This window comes from Platalea leucorodia (assembly GCF_965183815.1).
Source record: "Platalea leucorodia genome assembly, chromosome: 2".
In the NCBI taxonomy this organism is placed as follows: domain Eukaryota; kingdom Metazoa; phylum Chordata; class Aves; order Pelecaniformes; family Threskiornithidae; genus Platalea; species Platalea leucorodia.
Window position 1 is genome coordinate 122,901,246 of NC_138824.1, and position 27,930 is coordinate 122,929,175.

Sequence of the window (27,930 nt, forward strand, 5' to 3'; positions counted from 1 at the left end):
GTTGGATTCAGCACTAATTGCTCACTTTAATTTTTAACCTACCGTTAATTGTTTGAATGGGAAGCACACATATTGTCAGACAGAACGGATCTAAAGCAGGAGGTGCGCTCTTTCGCTTGGGGATGAGGAGATAGTGTGAAATACCCCCGACAACTGTCACGGTTTAGTAGGTTCACTGGAGCGTTACGGCTGCTGCAGCAGGGACGAGTTGATCACGTAAGTTGGCACGGAGGAGCAGCCTCCCGTCCGAGCAGACCCCGCAGCGGCAGAGCGGGGACGGAGGGGCACGGCCCCGGCCCTGCCAGCAGCACCCAGGGCTGGGTGCCGGGCGCAGACACCCCAGGGGAGGCAAGCGTCACCTCTCCCGCGCTGGGCTGCAGCATTCCCACGGCTTGGGCGGAGAAACGCCGGCTGTTTCAGCGTGCTGAGCGACGTAGGGGCAGCAGGCAGGCCCGTTTGCGGCAGAGGGGCTACCAGCTTAGTGACTGGTTTGGTGCGTACAGACTTCACAGGGGAATGGGAGGAAGGTGCTGTCTGAGGGCTTCCTGCAAACAATGCTCTGTTCTCTCTTCCAGGGTTTTTCAGGGCAGTTCGTCAGGAGCCGGTCAAATTTGGAAAAATAGGCGGGGAGACTCACATTAACTATGTTCGCTGGTACGAGTGCGGCACATCGATACCTGGGAAGTGGTAGAGGCGACGTGAACTTGGTGAAGAGGCCCAGCGCTTACCACCCGTCCCACGGCCCCACGCGGGCTCAAAGATGGAAATGTTTATGGTGTGCCTGGCACTTCAATAAGTTTGCTGATGTGCAAGGGTTTATACAAGTCTAATGCCAATACTGCATTAATTGTGTACTAGCGTAGGCTGCTTACTGTAGTTATCCAGTTTTACAAATTTGTTTTTAGATTAAAAAAAAAAAAAAAAAAAATCCCAGACAGGCTAGGGACATGTTGTAGGGTAATGTGTAGGGAAGCTGGCTCCCTATTCTTGAGGTATGGTTTATATGGTATTTTAAAAGATACGGTGTGTATATTATTTATCACAATGTTGTAATAAATGTGTACGGCACAGTTATGGCAGAGTTGGTCATGGAATGCAATGTGCATTAGTTTTTAAATATTCACTGGTCGTCTTATAACCTAAGTGCCATAAGCTACCTGTCCAGATAGATCCGTAATGTCTCCCCACTCATAAATTATAGAAAAGACCCTACAATTTTTCATATCCTGCAACCAGTAAACTTGAAGCGCTTCCTCCTTCCGTGTACAAACAGTTTATACTCCTGCCAAAACGCTGAGGTAGGTTGCTCTATGTGCAGCTTTAAGCGATCAGGTTAGCGGGGGGTTTTTTTTTTTTCCAATGTTTGTTCCCAAATGCTTCGGCTCCAGCGGAGCAGGGCGTTCAGCCTGCTGCTGCGGGGTTGGAGCCGCGGCCCCTGAGCTGGGCGGGTTTGGTTTCCTCCCGCCGCAGCAGACAGGCAGGTACCTACGGCCCTCGGATAAAAAAAATGCAACTGGCCTCCGCTGCTGTGGCTTTGCGTGAAAATGTAGGTTTTGGAGACTGAGACTTACTGCTTCAAAATAAAATGTACGTACAGCACGGGGGGGCTCGGAAAGATAAATGTAACAGGGAAAAATAAGCTACTTGTAACAGCATAATCAGGTTATTTTATTTAAAAAAGAAAGTGGTTTAAAACGTTGTTCATCGGGGACAAAGGGGAAATAGTGATAACTGAACTTTAAAACTGCTTTACAGTAATTTTGATTAAAACCTCTCCCAAAGCTACTTGTTGTACTGCTTGAACATGTATGAACTTATAAATAAAGAGATGTAGTTTTTTTAAAAGGTGTTATTCATTACATTACTAATGTATTGAAAAAAATATGAACAGGAACACCCAGATATATATATAGTAGAAATAGTCATTTATAGAAAATGCCTTATAAAGTACATTGCAGGTACACTGTACTCCTAATAAAATATTTTTTAATCAAGTGTTTTTCTTAGTGTTTTACATAAAAACAATAGTGGTTTCTGTGGCAGACCCTATCATTCCAGGAAGCCGTTTGTTCCGAGCCGTTGTGCGGAAGGGCGCGATGAGCGCCTGGTGCCGTCGGTCCGACAGGAGCACGAACAGGCGGAGCGGCAGCTAGGGCTGAGGTGGGAGCAGCAATCGCGCAGGATGCTGGAGGTAGGAACATTTCCCTCATTTGGCTCTATGCGAGTTCAAGCAGCTTGCTCCAGTTCACTTTTTTTATTCCCTACTCAGTTTTATGTATTCCTAGAATCCATAAGATGGAAAATATTAACTGGGAGAATGTTTTGCCCTCTGCTGTTCTGTGGTCTATTGAATCTGTTACAGCTCTTCATCTGCTCTCTCTTGGCTCAGAACGCAGGCACTAGAACTGCACTCCCAAGTTTTTCTGGGTGGCAAAGAACCTGTGGAAAGTTGTTCCTTTTAAAGAGTTTTTTAAAAATACGCATTTGGCTTACATGTTCAAGCAATAAACCAGTGCTCCCCCTGCCCTTGTTAAAGGCAGACTGGTAAGGGGCTCTAAGATTTTATGTGTTGGTTCTTACTCATTTGGTAAAAGGGTTACTTGGCCGTTACTAACAGCAGACGGCGCAGACGCATCTACTGCTGCAAAAGCAGTCTGCATTCGCAACACTTCTCCATTTACACACCTAAAAATCTGTCTCTTCTACGCGCCCGAGCACTGCTGATCTGTACCTCCGTGTCTGTAGCCCAGCACGCCCGCTTGTCTGTCTTAACGCAGTTTTCTTGTCAGCATTACCTAAACTCTAAAATCAAGATCAGGCAAATAATAGATTCAGGGTTTTTATTAGTTTTCCATGTGAGCATTACAATTTATAATACATCATATCTAGTTTTACCTCCAGAATGAATCTAATTTAGTACATCATGGTATTAGTAAAAACAAGCCTGGTAAGTGGGCTAAACTTCCAACTAGCATCTTCAGATCCTTCAGACAAGGCAAGCTAGAATGTCAATCACTTTACAGACACCTAGGTAGTGCTTCCCAAAAACAACCCGGCCCCAAATTAAACTAGGAAGCGGATACCATTTAAAGCAGGAAAGATTGGTTTGGTCGTTCCCCTCCCCCCAGCAGAATTTAATCACCAGCTCTAGTTCTGCCTCCTGACAGTTTGGGATCCCAATTAAAAATCCTGGAGTCTGTTGGGACGGAACCGCACCCACCGGTCGCCCGCGTTCCTTACCGGTAGCCGGGTCCCGGCTGGGTGTAGCCCTGGGGGCCGAAGGGCGGCCGGTTGCGGGCGTAGGGGTTGGGCCCGCTGGGCGGGGGGGTGATGGTGCTGCCGGGCGGCGGGGTGAAGCCGGGCCGCGGCTGGTAGGTGCCGGGGGCCGCCGCCTGGGAGGCGGGGGGCCCGCTGTAGGGCGCGGGCTGGGAGGCCTGGGTGGTGTAGGGCTGCGGGGGGTAGCTGCCCCCCGCCCCGTACTGCGGCGGCTGCTGGGGCGGCAGCTGCTGGGGCGGCTGCCCCGGGAAGGCGGCGGCGGCCGGGGCCGGGGGCTGGCTGTAGGCCGGGAACTGCTGGCCCTGCTGCGAGGGGGGCTGCTGCTGGCTGTAGCCTGCTGGGAAGGCAGAGAGCAAGGGGTGAGAGGCTGCAAAGAACACCCGCACCCGCAGAAATACCTTTTTTTTTTTTTTTTTTTTGGCAGTGGCAAACACAAAACAACGCATAAGCACAGAGAAGGCAACCCAAGAACAAACGGCAAGGCTTCCTGCCCTTCGCATAAGCAGGCTGCCCGGGTTTTGGGGCGCTGCCCCAGCACCACAGCGACACTGAAAATAGTACAAACTAGTTTGCCCGTGACTGACAAGAAATAAAAAAAAAAAAACCAACAACTAGTATTTTACCATTATGTCACATGAAAAATAAAACGGCTTCATTGGCAAATGAGGCAAACTGCAACCTTTTTCCCCCAAATACAAACTCAAAACTAAACCGTCATGAAAGTATGGGCAGGGTTTAATATAAGTCATCCCCCTGTGGTTAAATCACAGGTGTTCTTAGTTCTTTACAGATGAGAGAGTTGTGCAGAACAGAACACTTCAGTACAACGCTTCCATTTAAACATGTCCCAAACTTGATTTTTCTGTATAAAACCAGAATTTCTCTTATTGAAAAAAACTTCATAAAAGGACTTTGTGTCATTTTTAAAGAAATAGCTACTTTTATCCATCGTGAAACACACCTGCAGCTACTTGCAATGAAACCTCTCCAGTGACTGGAATCCTGTCAGCATTAAACACCAGACACACAAATTATTAAAAGTGCACAGCCCTGAACGGAAAGAGAGTAAGGATTGAAGAATGCGCTGAAGTAAACTCACCTTGAAACAGGGATCAAAATTTACTCATGAGACAAACCTCTGAAGGGCCCATTTTTACTACCCTGAGTACATAGCCACATTGTGGCCTAGCAGATCTACAAGAGTGGGGATGGCGCCTGCTCTTGGGGGGACACAGGTTTGGAAAGAGACAATACGCATGGGAACAACAGCAAAACAAACGAACCACAAAAAAAAAAATCCCATGAGTCAAGATCTTCAAAGGCTGCTGCCACCAGGTCCTCAAAAAAAAAAAAAAAAAAACCAAAAAAAACCAAGACTGTTTCTGAAAGATGAGGTTAATCGTGAAATAAGTTTTGAGAACCAGAGGAGGCCCAGCTCAGTTTTGGTGGTGTGTCGTTCTTACTTGGCGATGATGTGGATTAGAATGCAAACCTCGCGTGGCACTACAGCTTTCAGGGGAACTTCTCCACTAAAATAACGGATTAGCTGATGGTAGGATATGGCTAGGGAGCAGATGGAAACTCCTTTTTTTTCCCCCTGCTCAGTTTTCAGGCTTAAAGAAAGTCAGATAGACCCTCCTCCTTCCAACAGGCTCGTTACTTCTTCTGAAATCAGACTTGAGAAAGCCTGTCGCTGTCTTCTAATTACAAATGTGGGGGTGAGAAATCTGCAGGGAACCAGATGCCATTTAGAGACCCAAATCAACCAGCTCTCGCGCAGTGCACAGGAACAAGGGCTCAGGCACGAACCTTCAGGTCCAAGTTTTCTAGGCTTCTTATCCAAGATAAACATGGAATTTCTTCATAAGCTCTGCAAGTGTTCTCATCCACATCAAAACTGATGCACTCCCGCTGTATATATTGCACACCAAAAAAAGGCCATACAGGCTCTCTTCTGAGTCCCTTACTGGTATGGGAGTCTTTCGTTTAAGGAAGATCGATAGTGTGTTTAAAACAAGGAACGATAAATGCTTTGTATCATTCCCTAAAAGCTTTCAGCAACTTGCAATTTGTTATGGAATCTGCTGATCCAGGTTCAGCCCTGTACTTTAGCTGGATTATGATTCCTAGCACATACCATGCATTGTTAGATGCCAGCTGCTTTAGCAGTACATAACCGAAAGTCAAGTTTATTTTGGGCGTACGCAAAAGCCAGCTTTTTATATTTGACTGCGCATAACCCACTACTGCACTAAAATGTTCTTCTGCTAAAAGTCTACTGCCACCTTTACTTGGGGTATCAGCAAACTCAACAACAAAACACCCCTATCACTTGAAAGTTTCTCTGAAATGACAGTATTTCTAATAGTAAGCATTTACTAAATGACAACTATGATCACTGTTCACACCACTAAATTTTGCACATGGAGATCACTCTAGAAGTAGGGGCCATCTTTATATACCTCTGATATTTAAGGAAGCTAAATGGGGATGTTTTAGTCACTCACTCACTTGCTAGAATCCCGAGACTGCAGCAGTTAATCCTGAAGGCTGCTCACACTTCAGGGGACTCATTTTGCCTACCTTGCTAACAATGCATTCCTGCTGATGAATAACAAAGTCTGCTTTGGGTCACAATCAAGTAGGCTTGAGATACCAGAACTCCAACTATGTATTAAAAACACAGACAGCTACCGTGTTCTCTTACTGCTAGTTTCTGAATTGTGCCAGTTCCCATCAGAACCACAGGCACTCGGGCACCGCAGCTCACGGGGTCGGGCACCGAAGGAGAGGTTCGACAGCGAAACCGCCGTCGAGAGCGCTGCTTACCTGGGTACTGCATACCGTACTGTTGCTGAGGCTGAGCCTGCGGCTGCTGAGCAGGATAACCAGGCTGTTGGTACTGTTGATACATCTGACCTATGGATTAAAAATGTATTTAGTTGAAGCCCAGCACCCTAGCTACATTATAAACACACAGGGAACAACATCCCAACAGTTCAAAGTCACAGAAACAAACCCTCTCACAACACGTAAAAACTTTTTAAAAAAAAATCTGAACACAGCGAAACTTGAATATGTGTTCCTCCTAATTACCAACTGAAATCCATCTACAGATTTTAGTTGCTGAACTAATTTGGTGCGCGAGGCTTTGTCACATTTTCAGAGGATGCCAGAAGCCATGCACCTTAGTTAGTGCTACGCTGCTGGGTAACAGAGCAGGAACCTTTAAACGTCTCGATAACTGCTCCAGAACTTGCACTGTAAGTTAAAGTACTTCAAAAGTTAAACATGTCCTAGATGGTCTGTTTATATTAGGTTTTTCAGACCATTTCTGCATCGAAGTACTGTAAGCAGAGTGGTACGTTATTTATTCTGACCACATTTTCCAGATAAGTCATCCATCTCTTAGTATCGCACTTGCTGTAAGCCAAGTTTTCTTAAGAGACCCAGGGGTATTCACCCTAAAGCAAAAATAAAAGCATACATTCTTAAGCTTAGGTATTCAATGCTAATTTTTCCTAAATTCACTGTTTCCAATTTCTTGGCAAGAAGAGGCAGAATATTTGTTTAGACTTAACCTACCAGCCCTGTTTAGGCTTTACGCTTCTGCTGGTTTTCAATTTAGTAACAGGCACAGTCAAAGAACACCACCAATTATCTGCCAAAACTAAAGCTTAGCTGAACTGGAGCAGACATGGAAACTTTACTATTATAAAGTGTTACTGCACTATTATTCATTCTGCAAAGATCAGCAGACTGTATAAATGTACTGTAAGCTCTATTTTCTGAACTGCACCAAGACAAAAGCAGCTCAGCTCTGCTCCAAATCCTCCCAGACCCCTGTGCACACTGCTTTAAAAGAACTCCTTACTACTTCTTTTCTCTGCGTTACTTGTGGCTGAAAGCAACGGTATTTTACACTCACACTAAGGTGTTCAACATATTTTATATTAGTGCAGTCGTTCAAAATATTATTTGGTATGCAATTATTGTAGGATGAAGTGCTAAACGCAAGGCTTGAAGAGAATTTAAGCCTGCTTGTTAGCTTGATAATTAAGAATTAGAGGCTCAGGCATGTTTTCTGTTTCTTACGCTCAGTTGTTCTAGGGAAGTTCTGGGAGAAGACCCAGGAGGCTGCCTGTCTCGGGGTGATTCCCCACAGGCTAACAGAGAGGCCACACTGGCACCTGCTGGAGACCCCGGGTACGGGGACACGAACGCAACAGCACGCAGTTTTTCCAAAGCTTTCCGAGGCGGCTTGCTGTCTTCACCAGGGCTGAAGCGTTAGGGAGGAGCAGAGAGGAGTTCCAGTGCCGTTCAAGGAAACATTCTTAATTTACAGCCATGAATGCAGTTAGGGATCCTATGGGTCCTTAAACACACAGAGTTTTCCCTCTCGCTGGATTTTTACTCTGAAAACAAGGTGAGCTACAGCATCAGTGCCTGGCTTTGTACTTAGCAGTGCTTACTGCAGTCACGGATCTGCCAGCATTTACCATTGTTCCTGTGCACCAAAACAGCCATTTTAACTTGATCCAGAATAAAAGACCAAACAGGTATATTCACACAACATTCTTTTCCCTAGAAGATCATGAAGTGCTTACATGAATGAACTTTTATATCTATTTCAGCAAAGATTAAAAAAATGTCCACAGCTGTACATGGTTGGTTCTCGTGTGTGTTCAGTGACTGGATTTAGTGGTACAAAAGCACAGGCATGCCACAAGAGACAGCACCGTACTGAAATGCCTTTGTTGTGTTGATTTAATTCAAACCAGTAAATGCTTAAAACTTTATCCAGGAAGGCAACACATTCATTAGTATCGGCACATAGCGGTGAGGTGACTTGGTATTCACAAATAACAACAACTAATAACCAATTATAATCATCGTAACATCATTTATTGGCAAAGAATGCCATTAAAAAAAAAATCCCTGATATACCAGAATGATTGACACATGATTGGCATCACCATTTTACTTACATCCTCAAAATACTGGGAAGGTGGAAGGGAAGCACAGCTTGGGGTGTTTCCGTTTTTGAAGAAGTGAACTAATATTTTAAAAGTGGTTTTAAAACTAATTTCTAACAGGAACACGCTCTGCACCAGCAATGCCATTTGCCTGAGCCAATCCTGTTGAAAACCCAACCATCAAAACGTATCCAAAGCTCCGGCTGGGCCCCAGCCCTGCGCTGGTTCTCACCTCAGCTGCACCGGTCCCCAAAGGACCGCCGGACCGAGGTGCTATCAAACAGTGACGTAAGGAAAGCTACTCCGTGTTTCAAAGGGAAGTCTTTGAACACGTCGGATAAAAGCAACTTAGTTCATGAAAAAAACTCAGAGGTTGATAATGACACATCTGTTTCCCAGCTTTGGTAAGAGACTGCTATTTGCCGTATGCATACAATGCACAGCATAAGCGCTCCCACTCGTATTTCTGATGAACAAAGTGCAATAATGACTTCTGATCTCTTCCCAAGAACTGACCTACCCTATTTTATCCACCATAGAGTGAAGAAAATATAATCAATACTTAACATTTTTCAGTGGCAATAATAAAAACTGCATAAACTACAGACCAAAACCTTCATAATTACTGCTGTTGTACTTTTACATGCAAAAAAAGGACTTGGGCAAAGGTACAGCACAGTTCAGCATTTAAAAAAAAAAAAAAAAAACAAAAACCAAAACAAACCACTATACTTTCATTGACCAGAATTTAGAAAAATCATTATATCTACTCTGACACAGGAGCCTAGGAGCCTAGACAACTTCTTTCCTAAGTAAGATGAGTTTTGCTGGAACAAGCACTTCTTCCCTTCCCTAGTGTTAGGAGCCATTCAGGATTCCAACCTACTGCTGCTAGTGTTTTTAAAGTGTTTCACTTTTTTGTTTCTGTTCTAGTTTAACATCAACACTTAAAACCTCATACCTTATTGTATTAAAGTAAAACTAAAGCAAAGTAAAAAGGCTAAATTCATATAATACAAGTTCAGTAGCTGAGAGTACATTTTGTGAATATTAAGTTTTCTAGCTGCTGACAGGGGAACCTGAAGCACTTTTTTTTTCCAAAAGGAACTTCAACACACATCAAATGCCAAACAGTTGTTATATCTTTAAGCTACAAAGATGTCTCTTGCTGTCTTATTTATATCACTTAACTAATTCTTAGGGAAGTAACGGAAAAAAAAAAAAAAGCTGAAAGCAGCAAAACAAGTGTTTTATAAGCTCCACTGCAACCAACAGCATTCGTGCCGGCTTAAATATTACGCCTAACTACAAGTTGCTCAAATACTCTGCTCAATCAAGTTGTTACTGATGCCCTTCAGGCAAGATATGCCGAGTGACTGGGGATACTGTCATCACCCTCAGTAATGCCTCTCACATTATCTCAGCGTTATGTTAGTACAGAAAGCAGCAGAGGGTTGGAACTTGTTTCTACACTAACACAGAAACAAGTTTGTATTGTACTCCGTACAGAGGTAGAAATACCAACGCAAGTCATTCCACAGACAGTTTCATCCAGAACTATGCAGGTCCGAAGGCTCAGTGCTCTTAGAAATATCAGTAGAAAAATGATGCCCAAATGTAGCAAACCTCTGAATAGGTTTATTTTTGGAAGTCAAATAACAAAAAAAAGCGTAGGACAACGGAATCTGAACACCTGAGTTAAGGCCTGAAGCTTTGAAGGAGAGCCAGCCGAGGCTCTCAAGGGTTACTAGGAAACCTACAGCGCATGTGAGAGTCATACGGTTTAACCCGACTGCACACAGGGTATGACACAAACCAAGCTCTTCAGGTAGCTTTAAAGTGCAGCGTATATAAATCTGCCTTACGGTAAAGTGAGCACGGACGCACGCAGAAAGCAGTACCATGAAAGTCCTCCTCACCTTACATCACCGACCCTTTTAAAGAAAGCGACTGCTCCACCTGCTGTTTCGGTGTTGAACACCATGGGAGGAAAAAAGTTTTTCTCCCTGGCGGCACAGGTGACTCTGTACTTCGGTATCGACTTCGAGTCTGCTAACTGGAAGTCAGAGCTACTGATCACTCAGATTCAGACACCATCCTTCACCTCTTAAATAGAAACCTGCTGCTTACCCTCCACCTGACCAGTCTGTGGCTGCGTGCCGGGGTACGGTGCCTGCTGTGCCTGAACACCAGGGGGATGGGCTGCAGAAGAGGAGGAAGCGATGCTGTCCGGTGTTCCCGATCGCTCTTCTGCAGGGGCACTGGGTGGTCCTAGCAGAGTAAGAACAAAATACCATACATGAAATGAACAGAGAGTTTGAATAATAAAAAAAAAAATTCTAATTCAAGACCATTCCCTTGCAAAGTTTTTAACATTTTTACCAGTTTTCCATAGATCTACATCTGAGAGCGTCACACCCAAGCTAAAACTCACTACATTTGCACATCAAAACTCTCCTTTAAAAATATTTTGGGGGGGAATTTTCCACCTGTCTCTAGGTCACTCAAATTTCACCCTCCCGAGGAACCTGACTCGTTTGTGGGACAAAACCCTGCGTGACAACACGGGTTTTCCACAGCTTCAAGCATTAACCTTGCACACGCACACTGCAGCCTCGCTACGTGTGGACAGAATATGCCCCTACGCACCTATTTTCTCTCACCTGGAGCAACAGTGCAAGGCTGCGTGAAACTGTTCAAATGCACCAGTGTTTTACTGTGGCCCACATGGTCCCAGGCAACAAAGTGTTTTACCAACCGTCATACAGCACATGAACAGAAAACCTCCAAGGAAGGTATTAAATTCACACTCCCAGACAGGATACGGCAGGCTTCAGTCTAAAAGCAATTGTCTGCTTTGATAATTCTGAAAATATTCCAGCTAGCACCCAAAGAAAGCATGGAAACAGAGAATTCAGATTTTCTCTACCTTAGTGAGAAGTTCTGAAATACGCATGTGAACGGGTGTAATATAACACAATTAAATGCAAAATATTTTGTTAGAAACACGGGAGCTCAAATCTGGATCTTTCCCGGTCTTAGTTATATGAATGCCACCTATGAGACACTACTTTCAAATGCATACTTAAAGTTAAGCATCAGTATTGGAATTGCTGCAAATTCACTTTCAATTTTAAGAAAGTTACATTTACACAATATAAATAAGCATCCAACAAGCCCTTAATTGTGTTTTCATGTTACCCTTATTAGGGGGAAAATGAATCCAATTTCCCTACTTCTGGCTTTGCCTTTATATGCATAACTGCAGGATTATACCTTCAGAAATGGGATTTCTTGTATCCTGCTTAAATGGTTCTCTGAAGTTCTTTGTACTTCAAAGCATGGTCAGGTCAGTTCACTTTATCAGAAGAATTATGGAGACACGTAAACATTGAAGTATGACTGATGCTATGATCAAAGCATTAACTGACACCGAGGCTTTGTAACAAAAGACAAAACCACTCCTTCAAAAGTTAGCTCCAATTTTCCGCTAGTTGTACTTCATATTCTACTCTCTCACTTCATCGTTCAGAGGTAGCCCGTTGTAAGTTTTCAAGTACCATCAAACCTTTATCAGGTTTGTGAAGCAACGATGCTGTGACAATACCCAAAACGTGCCATGGAGGAGGAGATGGCTCAACAGGCCTGATCCACAGAGCAGTACCCCAGTCTGAAGACAGCCGCCCTGTCTGCGGGTACGACTTTGGACCCTGCACAGTCGCCATCAGGCAGGGCAGATCTGTTCCTAGCACTCCACGCTTTTGCCAAGGCAGCCGTACTGCAGAAGCAAGCTCCAGTTGCTATTCGTTTGCCCCTCTGTATCATTCATTACTTCACACACCATGCAAAATTTACTTGCTCTGAAGTTGAGAGTACACAGCAAATCCTGTTAGCTAACAGCAGTTTTATTTTCAGGTTTCAATGCTACATTAAACCTTACCAGACCCACGCAGACTCTGTGCAAAATCACTTCTCTATATTCTGCATCACGCTCCCCATTACATTCTACATTGCTTTTCTAATTTCAGTTATCCTATCTTCAGTTGACTGTGTTCAGTTTAGTATCATCAGTTTTTATACGTTTAGCATTCTACTACTAGGTAGGGCCAACAGCCATGCAGCTCTTCAAGAATAAACATAATTCAGGCAAGTATGTTACTCCTTTCTGTTAACAGTAAGGAAGGTGACACTATTTACTTTAGAAATGAAACAGAGAAAAGGCAGGGTCGTACAAAACATTCTGACTGGCCCAAACAGCAGAAGCACAAGCCAAGAACATGAACTGCAAGATCAAACCCTAAGGCAGCGCAGTGGATACTGTTTTTCTATCACTGGCAGACACCAATGAATTTACTCTACACAATAGCTTTAAATAATTAAAATAAAAAATTTTAAGCCATTTTCTACTCTAAGCTAAAACACAATGCTAAAATCAACAGCAACATTTCAACATTTTGTATACAAAAGCTAACACACACAGTTACACCACCTTAACATACCGAGTTTTAGAATTGTGAAAACAGTGAATACAGAACACAGCTTAATACATCCAAAACACAAATGCTCTGTTACAAATCTTGATTTGTGTCACTGATTATGAACAGGTTTTGCTTTCCTTTTCATAAGATGTAATCTTACCTGACACCTGCTCATCTGTCAAGCCAAACGCTGACATGACATTCTTGCTGATTTCATCCTGGTTCTTCAGCGGATCAAATGCAGACATGCTTGCTGCTATAACTTGAGTAGATGGCTTAACGTTAGAGTCAGCAGCAGCAGGCTTTTCTTCCCTACCATCTACAGCATCTACAAAACAAAATGCCCAGTTATTAATTCTTGAGACCTGAAACACCGTCATACATACATATTGTACTACAGCAACTTTAAAATTGCATAGTTGTGGGGTGTTTTTAATGTTTTAACTGTTGAAATGCTTATGTTAGGATAACAGCGATGAATCAGTGATGTATCTGAAACCATGATGAATCACAAAGCTTGGGTTTCATTGCACAGTTACTTAAAGATACCCTGACACGGTGGAGTATCAGTATCATGTATCACTTAAAATGTCTTAAATCCAAAGGTACAAGGCTCCTGCTTCAACAAATTGTTCTGGTATCACTTGCCTATAGAGAATTCAAAATTAACTTACAGGATAGGTTCTAGTTTATTACAGTGTTTTATCAACTGCAGTTTTTGTTTTGTTCTATCCCCTTCTCCCCGAATTCTTCCTCAGCTGACAGCTGAAGGTCATCTCTTGGCAGCTATACAAGTAACACTGACTCTCTCAGAAACCCCCTTAACCTAGTAGAGTGCTACATTTTCTCTTAAAAACAAACTAGTGCAGATAAGGTTTAGACTGGCTAGTTTTGTTTACGCTCTAAGATCATTACCCCAGTCTCCTTCCAAATGGTTTATAACCAGAATCCATGGTATTCCACTGAAATTAGTAATTGCTTATATTGTAGGAACAGGGTCTGGGATTTTTTAAACGATAAAACCAATAAAGCTTCAAAGTGTAAAACACAAAAGCAGCGTTTCCTAAAAGAAAGGCTGGCGTTCTTTGTTCACCTCTTCACTCAAAACGCTGTACTCCATGACTTCGTGTCATTATTTTCCGTGTCCAGCTTACCCAAAATCTGTAGTTAAGTGCACAGAGGTGTCGTTTTTACAGTACAACAGCCCTAAGCTAGGAGAGCAATGCCTCAAAACTGGTAGAGTAAGACTTCATTCCCCGTTTTGGCCTCCCGCGATAATCCTTTCCCACCCCTACCTGCACCCTTGTGCTGCTTACCCCGAGACAGCTCTGATGCTGGTCTGAACTCAAAATGTGTGGATTCAATTTCCTAACCTGGCAAAAAAAGTGGATATAATTTTTGCTGAATTTGCTTTTTACGGTTTCAGTGAATCAAACTTGCTTAGCAACATGACAAGATAAGCACCAGAGCTAGCCCAAAGTAAGCAGTGGGAGTGCTCAGCTGGGAGCAAGAACTCTTCAGCAACAACAAACTATTAATTCAGCTCAAAGCCCTCTCAAAACGGTGTCAGGGCTCACAAGTGTTAGTTACAGTGTTTTCATACATTGCAACAAAAACTTGAGACTTTGAAGTTCTATTCCTAAGTTAACTGACCGCTTTATTCCAGATAACATGAATAAAATTTCTGCCTCTGAAATAAGTGAAGCATTAAAAATTAAGTTCTGAACAATCAAGCAACAATGAAGAATGATGACAACCAGTATTCAAGCCTGCATTTTTCACTTTGTTAAACAGCACACAACTCTGCAAATCAAACCAAACAATTCTTTGCCAGGCTGCCTACCGCTTTCGGGCAGATTAGTGGAAAGCCCTGGTTCAGCTGGTGGTTCTAAACAGTCCAGTAAACGATTGACTTTATTGCGAAGTTCTATCAGCTCTCGACGCAGGTATTTCACCTGATTAGATTCTAGGGGTCTTGGTTGTCCATTCACTGCAAAAGAGCAATTGGATAAATTTAAGACCGTAGTAACATTTTGAAAAGAAAAAAAAAAAAAAAAAAAGAAAAAAGATTCCCAACTTTTACTTGCTCGTAGCATCGTCATCCTCTGGGGAGTTTAAAATGACAAAGTTTAGTCAACACAGACTGAACTCATTCTAGAGCTTACTGTTCCTTTAATACAACCTCATTTCAGCATAATCCACAGTACTGGAACTGCAGAGTAAAGTCTGCAGTAAGTTGCTGCACGGTTTACTCATTTCCCTGAGTATACCCTGAACAATTCAAATATTGTACTTGGTTGTGGAAAGCTGTCCCTTTAGAACTAATGCAGCATACTCAACACTGCTGCAATTCATGAATAAGGTCAGTGTCCAAGTTAAAGGCTGCTTGCTGTTCCTTGGAACTACATGCTAATTTACCAATAGCAGCTTGAAAATAAAGAACTATGACACAAAGGCCAAAGAATAAATGTTAAAATGTATTCAACTTTAACCAATTACTGTCAGTTTTTAGCAGTATACTAGTAACACTGCAAGATAATCATCATCTTCCATTTCTCACGCACCTGTGAAGAAAACCCCACAAATGCTAGAGAGGGGAAGATAACGTGGAAAATAACAGTAAGAAAAAAAAACATTGACCACATATATATGTAAACCAAATACTTTAAGCAATCCTATAAAAAAGAACAGTTTCAGTTTCTGTAAGTTCAGATGTCCCATGAAACATCAAGAGAGAAAATACATATCATATATTAATCCAGTATTTTTAAGGTACTGATTTCTTTCTTCTGAGGTGACAAAGTTTTTAGTACCTTCCAGTGAAGCCCACTGCCTGAATTTTAATAAACATGAAAAAAAAAAAAAAAAGAAAGAGACAAACAATCTTCTATACTTACCAAACAATGTCAGCTTAAGTATCCTACTGCATTGAATTGCAAAGGAAAGATCCGAGCTATCAAAAATTGTTATAAGATCTCCATCTGAAAAGAACATGAAAAAGTTACCTTAGAAGCAAAGCCATTAACTACTGAACTTCACACTAGGGCAGAAGTGTTACTTGCACGCACGCTAACAAGGGAAAATCTTAAGTGACTAGAACACTTTCCCAGATTATACTCAGAACACTGAGATGCAAGACTGATTTTCAATGAGGGAATGATAATAAAGTTCCTGTGTGAAAATCAATAGTAAAAATATCTATCAGCCTTAACACACAAATAGGAACGAAGAGATGAAGATGTCAAAGTATTCAGAAGAGAACTTTTCTCTCAAACCAGGAAACTGACATGAAGTCTCAACTCTTAGCCATTTATTTTTGTGCATCGGAGTTCAGAGGAACTCCCATCCCGATGCATCCTAACGAATTTCCACATTGCCTTCAGTCACAGAAACTATATTAGAACTGTATGGGATCCTTTATTCTGAAGATAAAAAGTGCTATACATAAAGCACTGAACACCTGTAACCCTACTAATACCCAAAAGAGACACCAAGTTCCCATCAAGTCTGGTCTCTCACAATTTTTAACCTGAGTCAAGACAATCCACATGAACATCTTTGCTTACTCAACAACATCACAGATAAACCAAGACTATTCTCTCTGACAGGACCGATTTTCTGTTGTTTTAACATATTCAACAGATTATTAATAGATTAAATGAACACAAATTAGCCAGCGCAAAGGAAAGAGTGGGAACGCATTATTAGGAAGACGTGCGTACTGGCAGAGGGAAAGAGAAGGGATAGCAGGACCACTTCCTTCCGGAACAGTTCCCGGACTGGGAACTGAGATGAGACGCTATCCAGTGAAGCTTCACCTTCAGAAGCAACAGTATTAGACAAATGGTGTACAGCTTGGAACAAAGCTGACTCCAGGCTACCTATGTTCCTCCCTAAAACAGTTACAAGGAGGCTCTGTGGACAGACACAGAAACATGGTTTTAATTACAGATTACCACCTAAAAGTTCTGAGCTATTCCTTATGCGTTGATCACAGAGTTCCAACTGTATAAAAGTTATGGTTAAAATTTTCAAATAAATGAATGCCGCAGTAGGAATAGTCATAAAGCACATGATGGCAAGTTGAAAAAAGCTCAAAATTTGAAGAACTACATAGTCTAATTTTGTCATACCTGACTGCAAGTAACGCCTTTGCAATGGAAGGTTTTCTTAGTATAGCACCGTTAACAACACCTAACAACGCCTGCCAGTCTTCAAAGAAGTTGCCTTCTAACACAGTAAACAAGAAATCTTACAAATACTAACAAGCTGATGACATATGAAAGTTTTCAAGTTTTCCTGAAAGAATAATTGTTGTCTCCAAAGATTTTTTTGTATCCTATGTTCTGTTTACACTTCCACAATCTCAAAAAACATTGGTCGACAGCAGTATCAGTCACGGATTCACTGAGCAGAGACTGGAAAGTTTCCAAGAACAGAGGTTCCAAAACCCCACTAGGCAACCTGCGCCAGTGATCCTTCTGGCCAAAACTCATGCTCAACCTCTCAAGCTGCAATTTATGACTGCTGCCATCTGGTGCTCCCACTCAGTTAGCTGGAGGCTGCTATTAGCTCTGCCCTCAGCCTCCTCTGCACCACACTGAACAAGCCCAGCTCCCTCAAATGCCCCCGCTGGGCCACCTGCCCTCGGCCCCTCACCATCCTCACTGCATCCTGCCGGACCCCCTCCAGTTTCTCCAAGTCTTTTTAGCCTGGGGTGCAGGGGGTAAAACTGAGCACAGACTTCCCGGTGGGGCCTCACCCGTGCCAGGAAGGGGAGGGTAATAGTATCCCTGTTTGCCATTATGATCCGTAACAAGACACATACAACCAGAGCCCAAACAAGTAACTTCATGAAAGTCAAACAGTCCTTTCTCTTTGGCAGTAAAGTGAGGGCGGGGGGGGCGGGGGTCCCTCCAACTCAAACACTTCCTCCAGCTTTTCAGTAACCTTTCCTAAATGCTGATACCAAAATCCACTGGTGTCTTAACACAAAGTGCTTGTATTCCGTATTCTCCTGGTAAGACAATAAATGATAATTACTTAATGCACAACACTGGCAGACCATCTTACAATGCTTTTCTGCCACACCAGTCAATGTTCAGATTCACCGCCTGAACAAAGGTGCACATTCTAAACAGTTTATCCTGCACAGCCAAATGAAAATGGGTAGTAATGCACACAGTGTACATGGATTAATGTCACCCAAAAGAATCCAGATCATTCCATCTCATTCTCCCTTACCTATTTTAATATTTATGTTGAATGCATTAAGAACAATGGTTAAAGTTTCTATTTTAAATTGCTAGCAAAAAAAAAAAAAAGGGCTGAAAAGCAGCAAGTACAGAATCTAGTTAGATGCACAAAGACAGTTCTATGATTCCTATTGACAGCCATCAAGCTATTACCCAAGCAGAGCATATGCTAGGATTCAAAAGATATATGTATATGTCAAGCCATACAAGAGTCTGACAATTTAAGTATATTAGATTTATGAAATAAACTTTTAATTTTAAGGAATGTCAATGAAGCTTAATTCCTGTTATCATGATATAGATAGGAATATAGAATGTTAATTATTTTCTATTGGAAAGTAAAACAGACTTTCCTTTATTTTCACTACTAATCTTGTTATTTCAAGAACTTACCTTTCTCGTTTTTACAAGAGACATAGCTTTCACTCTCTAAAATTTCCCATGTACCCTAAATATTCCCTCCTATGCCAATTATAATTTTTTTTATCTTTATTATAAGCTAGTGACTCCCTTAACTTACAGATAGACTAGAAAGTATTTTAGCATTAATTCTGCATCGTCATGACGCATTCCAATTTTTATGACATTAGAAGAAATTAGAAATGTTTAATACATTAGAAATCATCCTCATTATCCTTGGCCCTGCCAGCTATGCTTCCTCATCTACCAGCTTTATCTACCCTTATCTTTTTTTTTTTTTTTCTCTATTCCATTTTCGAAAAAAAAAAAAAAATTCAAAAACTTCCTTCACTTTGGTAAATCTACCAAAGGTAGAGACATTACTGACTAGCACACCGCCTTGATTACATGCAGTATGAGTTAATAACTCATTATTGGCTCTGACACAAAGACATCAACTTCTACTGCAAGGTAATGAACACAAGAACAAAAAGGCCAATCTCATATTAGGCACTCTAGTTTTAAATTCACGCCTAACTTTAAAAAAAAAAAAAAAAAGTAATGTTTCTATTATTGGCTCCCTAGGGGCTTTAGCACATGTAACTCAACAACATGGTGTGCTTAAGATGCAATTCTACTCTTTGGTTCATATAAATTCACTGCTGGCAGTCCTCATTGGTTTGCTTGGGGTTTTTTTTGCAGACATCGAGTTTTACTACATATTCAAGAACCTTATGCAGGACATGAAAATGATTTCACACCTAGCAGAGCAATTTCCTTAGTTCAGAAGTTTGAAAGATGCCCAGCTTGAATATAAAACCTACCTCCACAAGGCAGTAATCAAACTGAAACTTCCTTCCCCTGGTAATTAATAAAAGCATCACATAACCTAAACATAACTTAGGAATATGCTTCTGAATATCTTAGTCCACAAATCCAGAGACAGAAAGACTGGGATTTAAAGTTTCCTTGCCTCTCCAATTAAGCACACAGGTTTGAAAAAAACAAAATGTGTTAGATTCCAGGATCATGACAGTTTGACAAAGATACAAAGCCATGGTATTTTACAGAAATTTTAAGTAGAAAATCACGTATGCAGGCCTGAAGATCACTAGCTTCACATGTTACAGCAACAAGAAACAAAGCCAGGAGGGGTAGATAAAGCATTCTTCTGAATGCTCAAAGAGTGTGCACATTAATTCTGAGAAGACACAGATCAAGGTTGCAGAAGCAGTGGAAATCCTTAGACCAACTTAAGATATCTCCTCATAACAGATGAAGACAAGCGTTCCTCCAGGTCTGGAGCGATAAATAACAAAACAGAAATAGCTAGAATGTATATATTCCAATGCTTCTAATGACTGAATTAGTTTTAAAGAAGAATCTTAGCTTAGGTGAAGCAAAGTCAAGAATACCACGGTCCTCATACGACAATCAAAATCAAGCCTAGTTCTGTTAACTTTTTCCTTAATCACTTGCAACTTCCTCTGATATTAACAACGTTTAAACAGTCTTAGTAGTGATGATCAGCTACGATAACGTATACTGAAATCCCACGTCACAGTGGAGAATTAGCACATTCTGAGACAAAGAAAGCTAAAATCAAAAGTAGGAGGTCTCTAGGCTGTGAAAGACAACCAAAGAATGAAACCATAATTACAGTGTCCATCAAACACCATTATCTTCTACAAAAAAAGACAGAGATAGAAGCATACACAAAACCAGAGAACTATACTTAAAGAACCAGTAAGAATGCAAAAAAAGGGACTAAAAGCTTTAACCTAATGAAAACGCATCCATCAATTTCCTTTCACCTTTCTTATTCCAGAAAGAAAAAAAGAAATCGATCCTGTGATAAAGAGGAAAAACAAAACCACCACAAATCCGCTGAGCTCACTCCCACTAGAGATCAAGACCCAAAACACTAGCCCTTCATTGCATATCAATTTTGATGAGCAGTGCCTCTCAAAGGTTTCATGAACCTGAAAAAACTGTCACAGGGTCATTCAAAGTGAAATTTTATTTCCTAGATGTACGAACAAAAGTTATTTGACATTTTAGGTACCACAGACAGTGCTAAAGTTTCCTAGTGCTATTAAGAAAAATGAACCTGAATGCTTCAGTAACGTAGCTCTTTTACTGAACACCAGCATAATTATCACACAGTCTTTGATCTGACTAAGAGACTTTGGATTTTATCACTTCATTCTGAGTTTCATTTTATGAATACCACCCCTCTGTCCCAAACTGAGTAACTTATTCCATGCCCCACACTGACATTCGAAGAGGAAAAACCCTCAGAACCACAACTCTCTTTCTACGCATCTCAAACAAGGCCCTTTTCCTTCTGTCAAAGCCCTTCTTTCTTAAGGTTGCATTTGTTTAGCACTAATGATGGAGATTTTCTTTGAAACAACCAATGTCCAACAGATTCAAACAGTCACACAGGAGAAAGATTACTTTTAATAAATATGTCAGGTTAAATTAAAAGTTTCTTCTAATCTTCACTGATGGAGGAAAACGTAATCATTAATTGCTACTACATAAATCAAGTGTTCAAAGTCTTATAAGGGCTTGCGTTGTCATTCATGTTTATTCACTCCTCACTATTCAAAACCACTTTATCGCCGAAAAAACGGTTAAATGAGTGGACAGAAGAGAAACCTGCAATAGCATCAGCTTCCTGCAACAGCAAAAAAAATAACTTTCAGATAGCTGATATTTCAGAAAAACTGGAGGAAATACTACGTTAAGACAGCACAACCACAAGAGATACAGCTTCTACTGTCTGATCCAAAGGATTTCACAAGAAATCACTTGCATTTGCCAATGAATTTGGACAATTCTGAAGAGGTGAATTCCAGAGTTTCTGTTCATAGATAAATCATACCAGAGCACCAGTAGTAATTAAACCTCATCAGTAGTAATTAAACCTTACCTTCATCTTTATATTTGATTGTGACTTCATCATTGCTCAGAAGTTTTCCTCTAAAAACTCTTTGCATCATTAGCACCAATTCATCATAGGTGATATCTTCATTATGAATAGGAATTCTCCTAATATCTTCCCCAAGCTGAGCTTTGATGATCAGCTTCCCACTTAAGTCCAGCTGCCCATTCATGGTGGATTCCTTATTGCCTGCAGACCTGTTAACAACAAAACATTAAAAACATTTTAGAAAACTGAACTGTTAAGTCATTTAAATGTATCTGATGTCAGTTCTGAAGCTTTCCATCTTTGGAAAGCATTACTTTAGGAAGCTCTCCAGAGAACCTCTCTCGGACACATTCTATGATGCACTAATTTCTCAAACAATGAAGTGTACGATACATTAACTGAGCTATGGGCAAAGAACCAACACTTCAAATTAACAGTTATCCCAGTTACCAGTGCTCAGAATGTAAAAGTAATTTTTTTTAAAAGTCAGACAGCTTTTAAATATGTGTGACATTTAGAAATTTCAAACTTGGGTGGGTTTTTTTGTAAGATATCAGCTGTAAACTGTCATGGAAAAAAGCTATAAAGGAACTAATATTCCCTAGGATTTGCTTTTGAGATACATGTATACATCTCTCAGGGAACGCGAAATTGCAGCAAAAGCTGTCAGCCTTACAACATTATATTGGTTACATTATCACCTTATTAGATTATTTTTACATCCCCCATAATTATGATAACCAGCAAAGGGCGGGTTTGGTTGGTTTTTTTTTTTTTTTCATTTAAGAAAAGACTGCCAGAGCAAAATATCTTATTTCAAACATTATAGGTGGTAAGGTGGCTTTACTAAGGGGATCAAGTTGAATCATGTATTATTTCCTGAACAAGTAAATGAAGAGCTAAACATTGGTTTTATTATGTGCATGATCAGAACACATTGAGGGTTCCTCTCCAGAAAGGAAGATACAAATTTTTTCCTTTTTTGAAATTTTGACCAAGATGTTTTAACTAAGATTTTACATTTTTAAAAGCTGCTCAATAGACCACACATTAGCTACACATTAGGCTCAGAGCCACAAGTTTGTTACGCGGTATACATGGTCAGAAGAGTTGATTACTCTCTGTGGTTTAACAGAGGTGGACAACCGCTCCAACTTAAAAGGAAGTGCAACAAAGCCATCTTGTGTCCAAGCAAAACCCAGCATATACTTCAGAGTTCTATCTTTAACACTTTATATAAGACAATTTAAAAATTACCACCTTGTATGAGGTATCTCTCTTGTTAAAAAAACGCAAAGGCCTTATGTTTAAAAGAAAAACAGAAACTACAGAGAAGCTAGGGAGCAGAGGAACGGTAAAAAAAAAAATCTAGATAGCTAGTCAAGCGTCCCCTTCTTTCTTCACTGTTTTGGACAGGGCCAAAACAATAGATCTGGAATGAGGAGCAATTAAAGACGCAGTTATCTTAACATCTGAAGTACAAATACCGGAGATCTTAAAAGTAGGCAGCCCTACACGTCAAAATTGACCTTTCCAAAGCCACATGCAGGCAAGCATGCTGTTTGTTCTCTTGTGCAAAAAGAATTCTTCGTAGAGACGTGCAGGTATTTCTCCCTTACCTTTAAGGATGTCATAACACGGTGCTTTATGAGAAAACTGACTTTTGCTTTGCTCAGTCTATTTTTAAAGTACTGCATTGAAAATTACTTTTCTCCTACCAGAGAAACAAGACACTCAGCTAAAGCCTTTAATACATCATACCTTGATGCACCTATATATATTTAACTCTACTGTTTCAATGGCAATGTTTTGCATTAAGAAGATGTAGTACGATGCTATCTCTAGATTGCAATTCGGTTTCTGGGGGTTTTTTGGTAATTAACTTCATATAAAGCAAACATTTCATGCAAATCCCTTTGTTTAGCCCAATGATATCCAAAGAAAGAGACAAGCAACTATTGAACAAAACTCATTCTCCCAATCAGACATAACAGGAGGTAGGCGGATACAGTCTAATTACAGAGAAAAGGGACCTGCAATTAACACAGCCAGGTTGCTGCTGAGACACTATGATGAAACAGTGAAGTCTACAATATCGTTAATGCTCGCTAATGCATTATTCATATTTTGCAACACAGAAGCCTTGACTGCAGGCACATCAACTTAGTCTAATTAACACTAAGTTGGTCATAAAAGCACAGCGTTTTGCAGAAGTTGTTTGTTTGGGTTTATTTTAATTTAAAGTATTAAAAAAATAAAACAGCATCCATCCACAGGTTTTCTTTCACCTCCTTTCCAAAAACATACATTTATCACTACCTTGTCTGTCTTACTGATGCTGGATTATTGGACAGATTTCCCACCTCACTTCAGGACAGAGTTAGGATAAGTCGCCATGCACTATCAGTGCCAGAAACAGGAAGCTGCATCAGAAAAAAAAAAAAAAAAAAAAAGAAATATTTATTTACAGTCACACTTCCTTAGAATTATACACTTCACATCCATTTTTCACTTTAGAACATCCTAACAAATATACCCAACCAGAAAAAGTCACTCTTTTATCCATAATGTAACAATCAGATTTACACTTTTGAGTATTGTAGAGTTTGAAGTTCAACTAAAACAGATCTTGAAAAAGAGTTTTAATTTCATAATAGAAGTTTATTTTTTCTAAATTTTCTAACTGCATGTAGGAATTCCCAACAGTAATGTGTTCCTTTCCAGGACAGTGATCTTCCCCAACAGTCTCAAAAATATTCATTTGTATGGCCTCCATCTTAAAATCCCAGGTTAAGTTAAAGAAAATAAACTTTGATTGATTTAGTAGTACAAAAACCTAGAAGTCCATTTCTTAGCTTAAGGCCAAAGCCTCTGTGGCATTAAGCAGTGCGTCTTCAAGGACAGACTGCACAGCATTAGGACAGACTACCAAGAGGAAAGGAGTAGTAATGCCCCTTTCCCACAGGACGAGCCACCAAACTGGGCAAGAAGGAAATGCAGTCAGAAATGTACAACCACTTAAAAATACGACCTGCCCTCAATTCAGCTTAAGATTGTGCTTTTTCTGCCGAAAAGCCTATGTGACGAGCTGCGTGAACTTTACGCAGTCCACCTGTTTATTGCACAAGCGCTTAATACCCAGAGCTACAAGACAATGACTTAGTATACAGACCAGTCCAACAGAGAACATAACTGTGCTCCTCCCTCCCACCCGACAGGCATACCCTACTCGGCACACTTCTCCTTGTTTCTCTCGCACACATGGTTAATCTCAAACATCCATAATTTGATTTTTAGATGATTCGCTGCTAACCAGAGAGAAAAAGTAGATTCCTCTGATCCACATGAAACTGGGCTTCCCAGCTCTCCTCTTTCAACTCACTGGAAGTAAACTGGAACAGACAGGCACGAGACATACTGGATGGAAGCAGAGAGCAAGCAAACCCCAGAGAACGGACAAAGCCCCTCTTTGGTTCTCACAGGCTGGCAGCTGCTCCCCTCATCCTGGGTATGAAGTGTTCACCTTTAAAAAGGGCTGTACCCTCCTGACAGGGAGAGGGTAAGGCTGTTGTGACAGACAAAGCGGGTGAACAGGAAGAGACTACTTTTCTGAATCCTCACTCACACTTTATGAGTTGAGTAATGCATGAAGATGGTGCTCCTTTCACCCCAGTCTTGCTACAGCTCCAGGTAAAATTTACTGCAATGGACAAATTCCGGATACAGATAATGCATCTAAGAGTGGTTTAACATAGAGAGTTCATTTAGCCACCATCTCATGTTGTTTAAATGTCAGAGCCTGCTTCTTTAGCATTACAATGTAAGTTACTTAGAAACTGGTAACAGTAAGAATCGAACTTCATCTGTAATTCCTGAAGATTCACATTTTGGTGGACACACCTGAGCTCCTGTGGCCTTTCAACAGATTGAATGCATCATTTGTATCTTCGTGCAAGGAAACCAGCTACTGTAATGTATTTACAGAACTATAATGCCTTATTTACCAACACTACTCACAGAAATCCGCTGTGTGACTATCAGTGATTACAAAAAGGTAACAGGAAAGCATTTAAATGCACTTTTTTTGTCCAACTCTTCTCCATTCTGCTTGAAGGCGTCCAGATTTTAAGAGATAATTTCTAAACACTGCAACTGCTTGCAACTGTTACAGAAAATTACGTGAAATGTTCTAATTATTGAATTACACAGCATTCAAGCTTTTCTTCCCTCACTGTGACACAGCTGAATGGATGACTCGCTTGAGAGAGTTTTTCAGAGAAGACATCCAGAATGCACACTAATGAGCTTTTTAACAGAACGAATCACAGCCTCTACTTTCTTGAGGGGGAAAAAACCAACCAAACAAAAACACATTAATGTCTTCCTGTGTAAGACAGACTATTTTTCACAAGAATCGCACTGACATCCTTCTAACCTTCCCGGTGTACCACACGCATTTTGGAGGAACAGATTTTTTCCCTTCCCTCTTGGCTCACTTTCTATTCACATCACGCACCAATCTAAATGGTGCGTGTGGACAGTGACTGTCCAATCTAAGTCATTCACTTCAGGATCCCTTCTTCAGCCATGATGTCATAACCGTGCTGGATTTCACTACCCTTTTTTGCGTTGCAGCAGAGAGAACCAGCCTTCCCTAAGCAAGGGAAGAACGGGCATTCCTGCTTCACTTTTTCCTCTGTCAAAACAGGGAGAAGGAACAACAGGGTGAAGCACAGAGAAGCAGGGCCAAGCAGCACTGCCGCCCAAGCCCCACTCGACGGAGCCATGAGAGTTTTCCCGGGATAGCTGGGGGCTGAGGGGGGGGGAGCAGAAAGGAGCAGAGCTCTTTTCGTTTCTCTCCAGCTCCGATAAGGGCAGGCCCGACCCAAAGGGGAGCAGAAATCATAGCCGTTCCCCGCCGCCGGGAAATGAGGAGTCTGCGGTTTCTCTAGCTCCCAAGGGGAAAGAGGCTCGGTGAGCAGGGGAGCCCCCCTTGCGGAGGGAGGGAGGGAGGGGAGGCCCCTGCTAGCCCTCACCCCCGATTCTCCAGGCCGAAGAGGCCGGGGCGCGGTTTCAGCCTCCCTCAGGCGCGGCCGGGGGGACGCAAGGGGTCTCCCAGCCTCTCCTCCAGGGGCCGCGTCGCCCCTGGAACCGAGAGAGGGCGGGAAGGGGGGGGGGGGGGGGGGGAGCTCGCCCCCAGCCCGCAACCACCTCTCCCGCCGCCTTCACACACGCGGCAACGGCTCCCCCCGGGAACAGCGCGGGGAGGGGGAGGCCAGCCGCCCCGCTCTCTTACTCTGCCTTCTCCGCGGTCCCGCCGGTGGAGGCCCCCCCGCCCCGTCCCGTCCCGTCCGAGCGCGGGCAGGGCCGCCGCCGCCGCCGCCCGTACGTGGCAGGGTGAGAAGGGGCCGGCGCGAGCGCTGCGGCTGCCGGGCCTGCGCGAGCCGCCCGCATGCGCGCTCCAGCCGCCAGCGCCGCAGCGCGCGTGCTCCGCCCCGCCCCCCCCCCCGGGGGGCGCTCTCGGGGTGTTTTTTTTTTAGCCGGTATTTACCAAAAAGCCCGACTTTGGCGCAAAAACCTTTCAGACTCTTGCCCCAGAACAGAGGAGCCGGTCACCGGGCTGACGCGTACCGCCGAGGTGAGGGTAACGCCCCGGCCCTCGGGGAGCCGGGGGCGGCACCTCCGGCTGCAGCGGTAACCGGTGGCTGAGCTGGAGCAGCGAAACAGGGCTTGTATCGAAACGCAAGCCTTGACCCTCGTATGCCGGCGGTGCTGGGGTGAAAAATCACTTATAAGTGAAGCTACACCTGCTCGTACGCATGACAGGAGTGCCTACGCAGAGCTAGCTGAAGCGCAGCTGTAGTTACTTATTCCCTGCAGTCAGAGATGCCTCTGAAAAGACACCTTTTTCTTCAGTGTCTTGAAAAGCAAGGCTTCCAAATGGCAATTTCTGCTGAGACAAGAAAAAAATCATAGGAGTTTGTTTTTTGTAGTATTTGTCTTTGCTTAGAGCTTTGTTTCTGCTTAGAGGAATGTAATAACAAGTCCAACTAGCAATAAGCAGGTGTTATTCACACTGAAAGGGAGGTGAAAAAAGCTGAATATGATACATGTTATCAATTCTAAATATTTCAAGGAGATGGAAGGTCGTGGTTCAGCAGGCTTCTTTGATAAGTACTAGAAAATATTTAGAAATAATTTGGGCATTTTCAATGAAAAAAAAAAATCGTCTCTTTGCTTTCAAAAATATAGGAAAGAGATCTGGAAAATAGGACTTTTCCATTCATTGCACTCTCTGCTGCTCATGTTTCATACCTTTGTACTGATGATTCAGTCCTTCTCCATTACTTTATCAAAGCAGTGTTTCTAAAGTGTTAACAAGAAGAAACTTCGTGATACTTAAAGCCCACGTATCACAAAGAATACCAAAGTTCACTACATTATTAAGATCAATATATTCCACGTGTAGATAAGAGCTGAACTATTGTTCCTGTAATAATTAAGCATATAACCTGAAAAAGATTTTGCAGATTCTGATTTGCTTTAGAATCATAGAATCGTAGAACCATTTAGGTTGGAAAAGACCTTTAAGATCATCAAGTCCAACT

At 42.0% G+C, this 27,930-nt stretch overlaps 3 protein-coding genes across 9 annotated transcripts in view; 1 reads left to right on the top strand and 2 right to left on the bottom strand.

The window, feature by feature from the left end:
• ABI3BP (ABI family member 3 binding protein) overlaps window positions 1–2,691 on the top strand; it is a gene marked incomplete at its 5' end in the record, with an annotated part of 167,248 nt that extends 164,557 nt beyond the window's left edge. Inside the window, one exon of the mRNA XM_082332100.1 lies at window positions 576–2,691. Coding sequence (XP_082188226.1) covers window positions 576–691 — 116 coding nt within the window. The 3' untranslated portion in view covers window positions 692–2,691. The remainder of the gene's footprint in view (window positions 1–575) is intronic.
• Window positions 2,692–2,720: 29 nt separating this feature from the next.
• Window positions 2,721–26,948, bottom strand: TFG (trafficking from ER to golgi regulator). Of its 7 annotated transcripts, XM_082332113.1 has the most exons (11): window positions 26,619–26,742; window positions 24,636–24,739; window positions 23,630–23,745; window positions 21,323–21,531; window positions 15,628–15,711; window positions 14,574–14,720; window positions 12,891–13,058; window positions 10,383–10,523; window positions 6,106–6,195; window positions 3,241–3,613; window positions 2,721–2,802 (listed from the first exon to the last, which is right to left on the bottom strand). In XM_082332113.1, coding segments are annotated over exons 3-11 (1,221 nt in total). In that variant the 5' UTR covers window positions 23,632–23,745; window positions 24,636–24,739; window positions 26,619–26,742; the 3' UTR covers window positions 2,721–2,795. The 7 variants fall into 7 exon arrangements, with proteins under 7 accessions (XP_082188239.1, XP_082188238.1, XP_082188242.1 ...); XM_082332112.1 differs by lacking the exons at window positions 24,636–24,739; window positions 26,619–26,742 and adding an exon at window positions 26,874–26,948; XM_082332116.1 differs by lacking the exon at window positions 24,636–24,739 and having other exon boundaries at window positions 23,642–23,745; window positions 26,619–26,752.
• Window positions 26,904–27,930, bottom strand: part of ADGRG7 (adhesion G protein-coupled receptor G7) — a gene marked incomplete at both ends in the record, with an annotated part of 28,952 nt that continues 27,925 nt past the window's right edge. Inside the window, one exon of the mRNA XM_082336582.1 lies at window positions 26,904–27,094. Within this exon, the coding sequence (XP_082192708.1) occupies window positions 26,904–27,094 (191 nt within the window). The remainder of the gene's footprint in view (window positions 27,095–27,930) is intronic.

Excerpts from the sequence above, each read along its gene's own strand:
- TFG (XM_082332112.1), bottom strand. Across the intron at positions 13,059-14,573 it reads CACTAATCTGCCCGAAAGCG|ATGCTGTAGATGGTAGGGAA; the intron begins GTAGGCAGCCTG and ends TTTGTTTTGTAG. Across the intron at positions 6,196-10,382 it reads ACAGACTGGTCAGGTGGAGG|GTCAGATGTATCAACAGTAC; the intron begins GTAAGCAGCAGG and ends TTTAATCCATAG.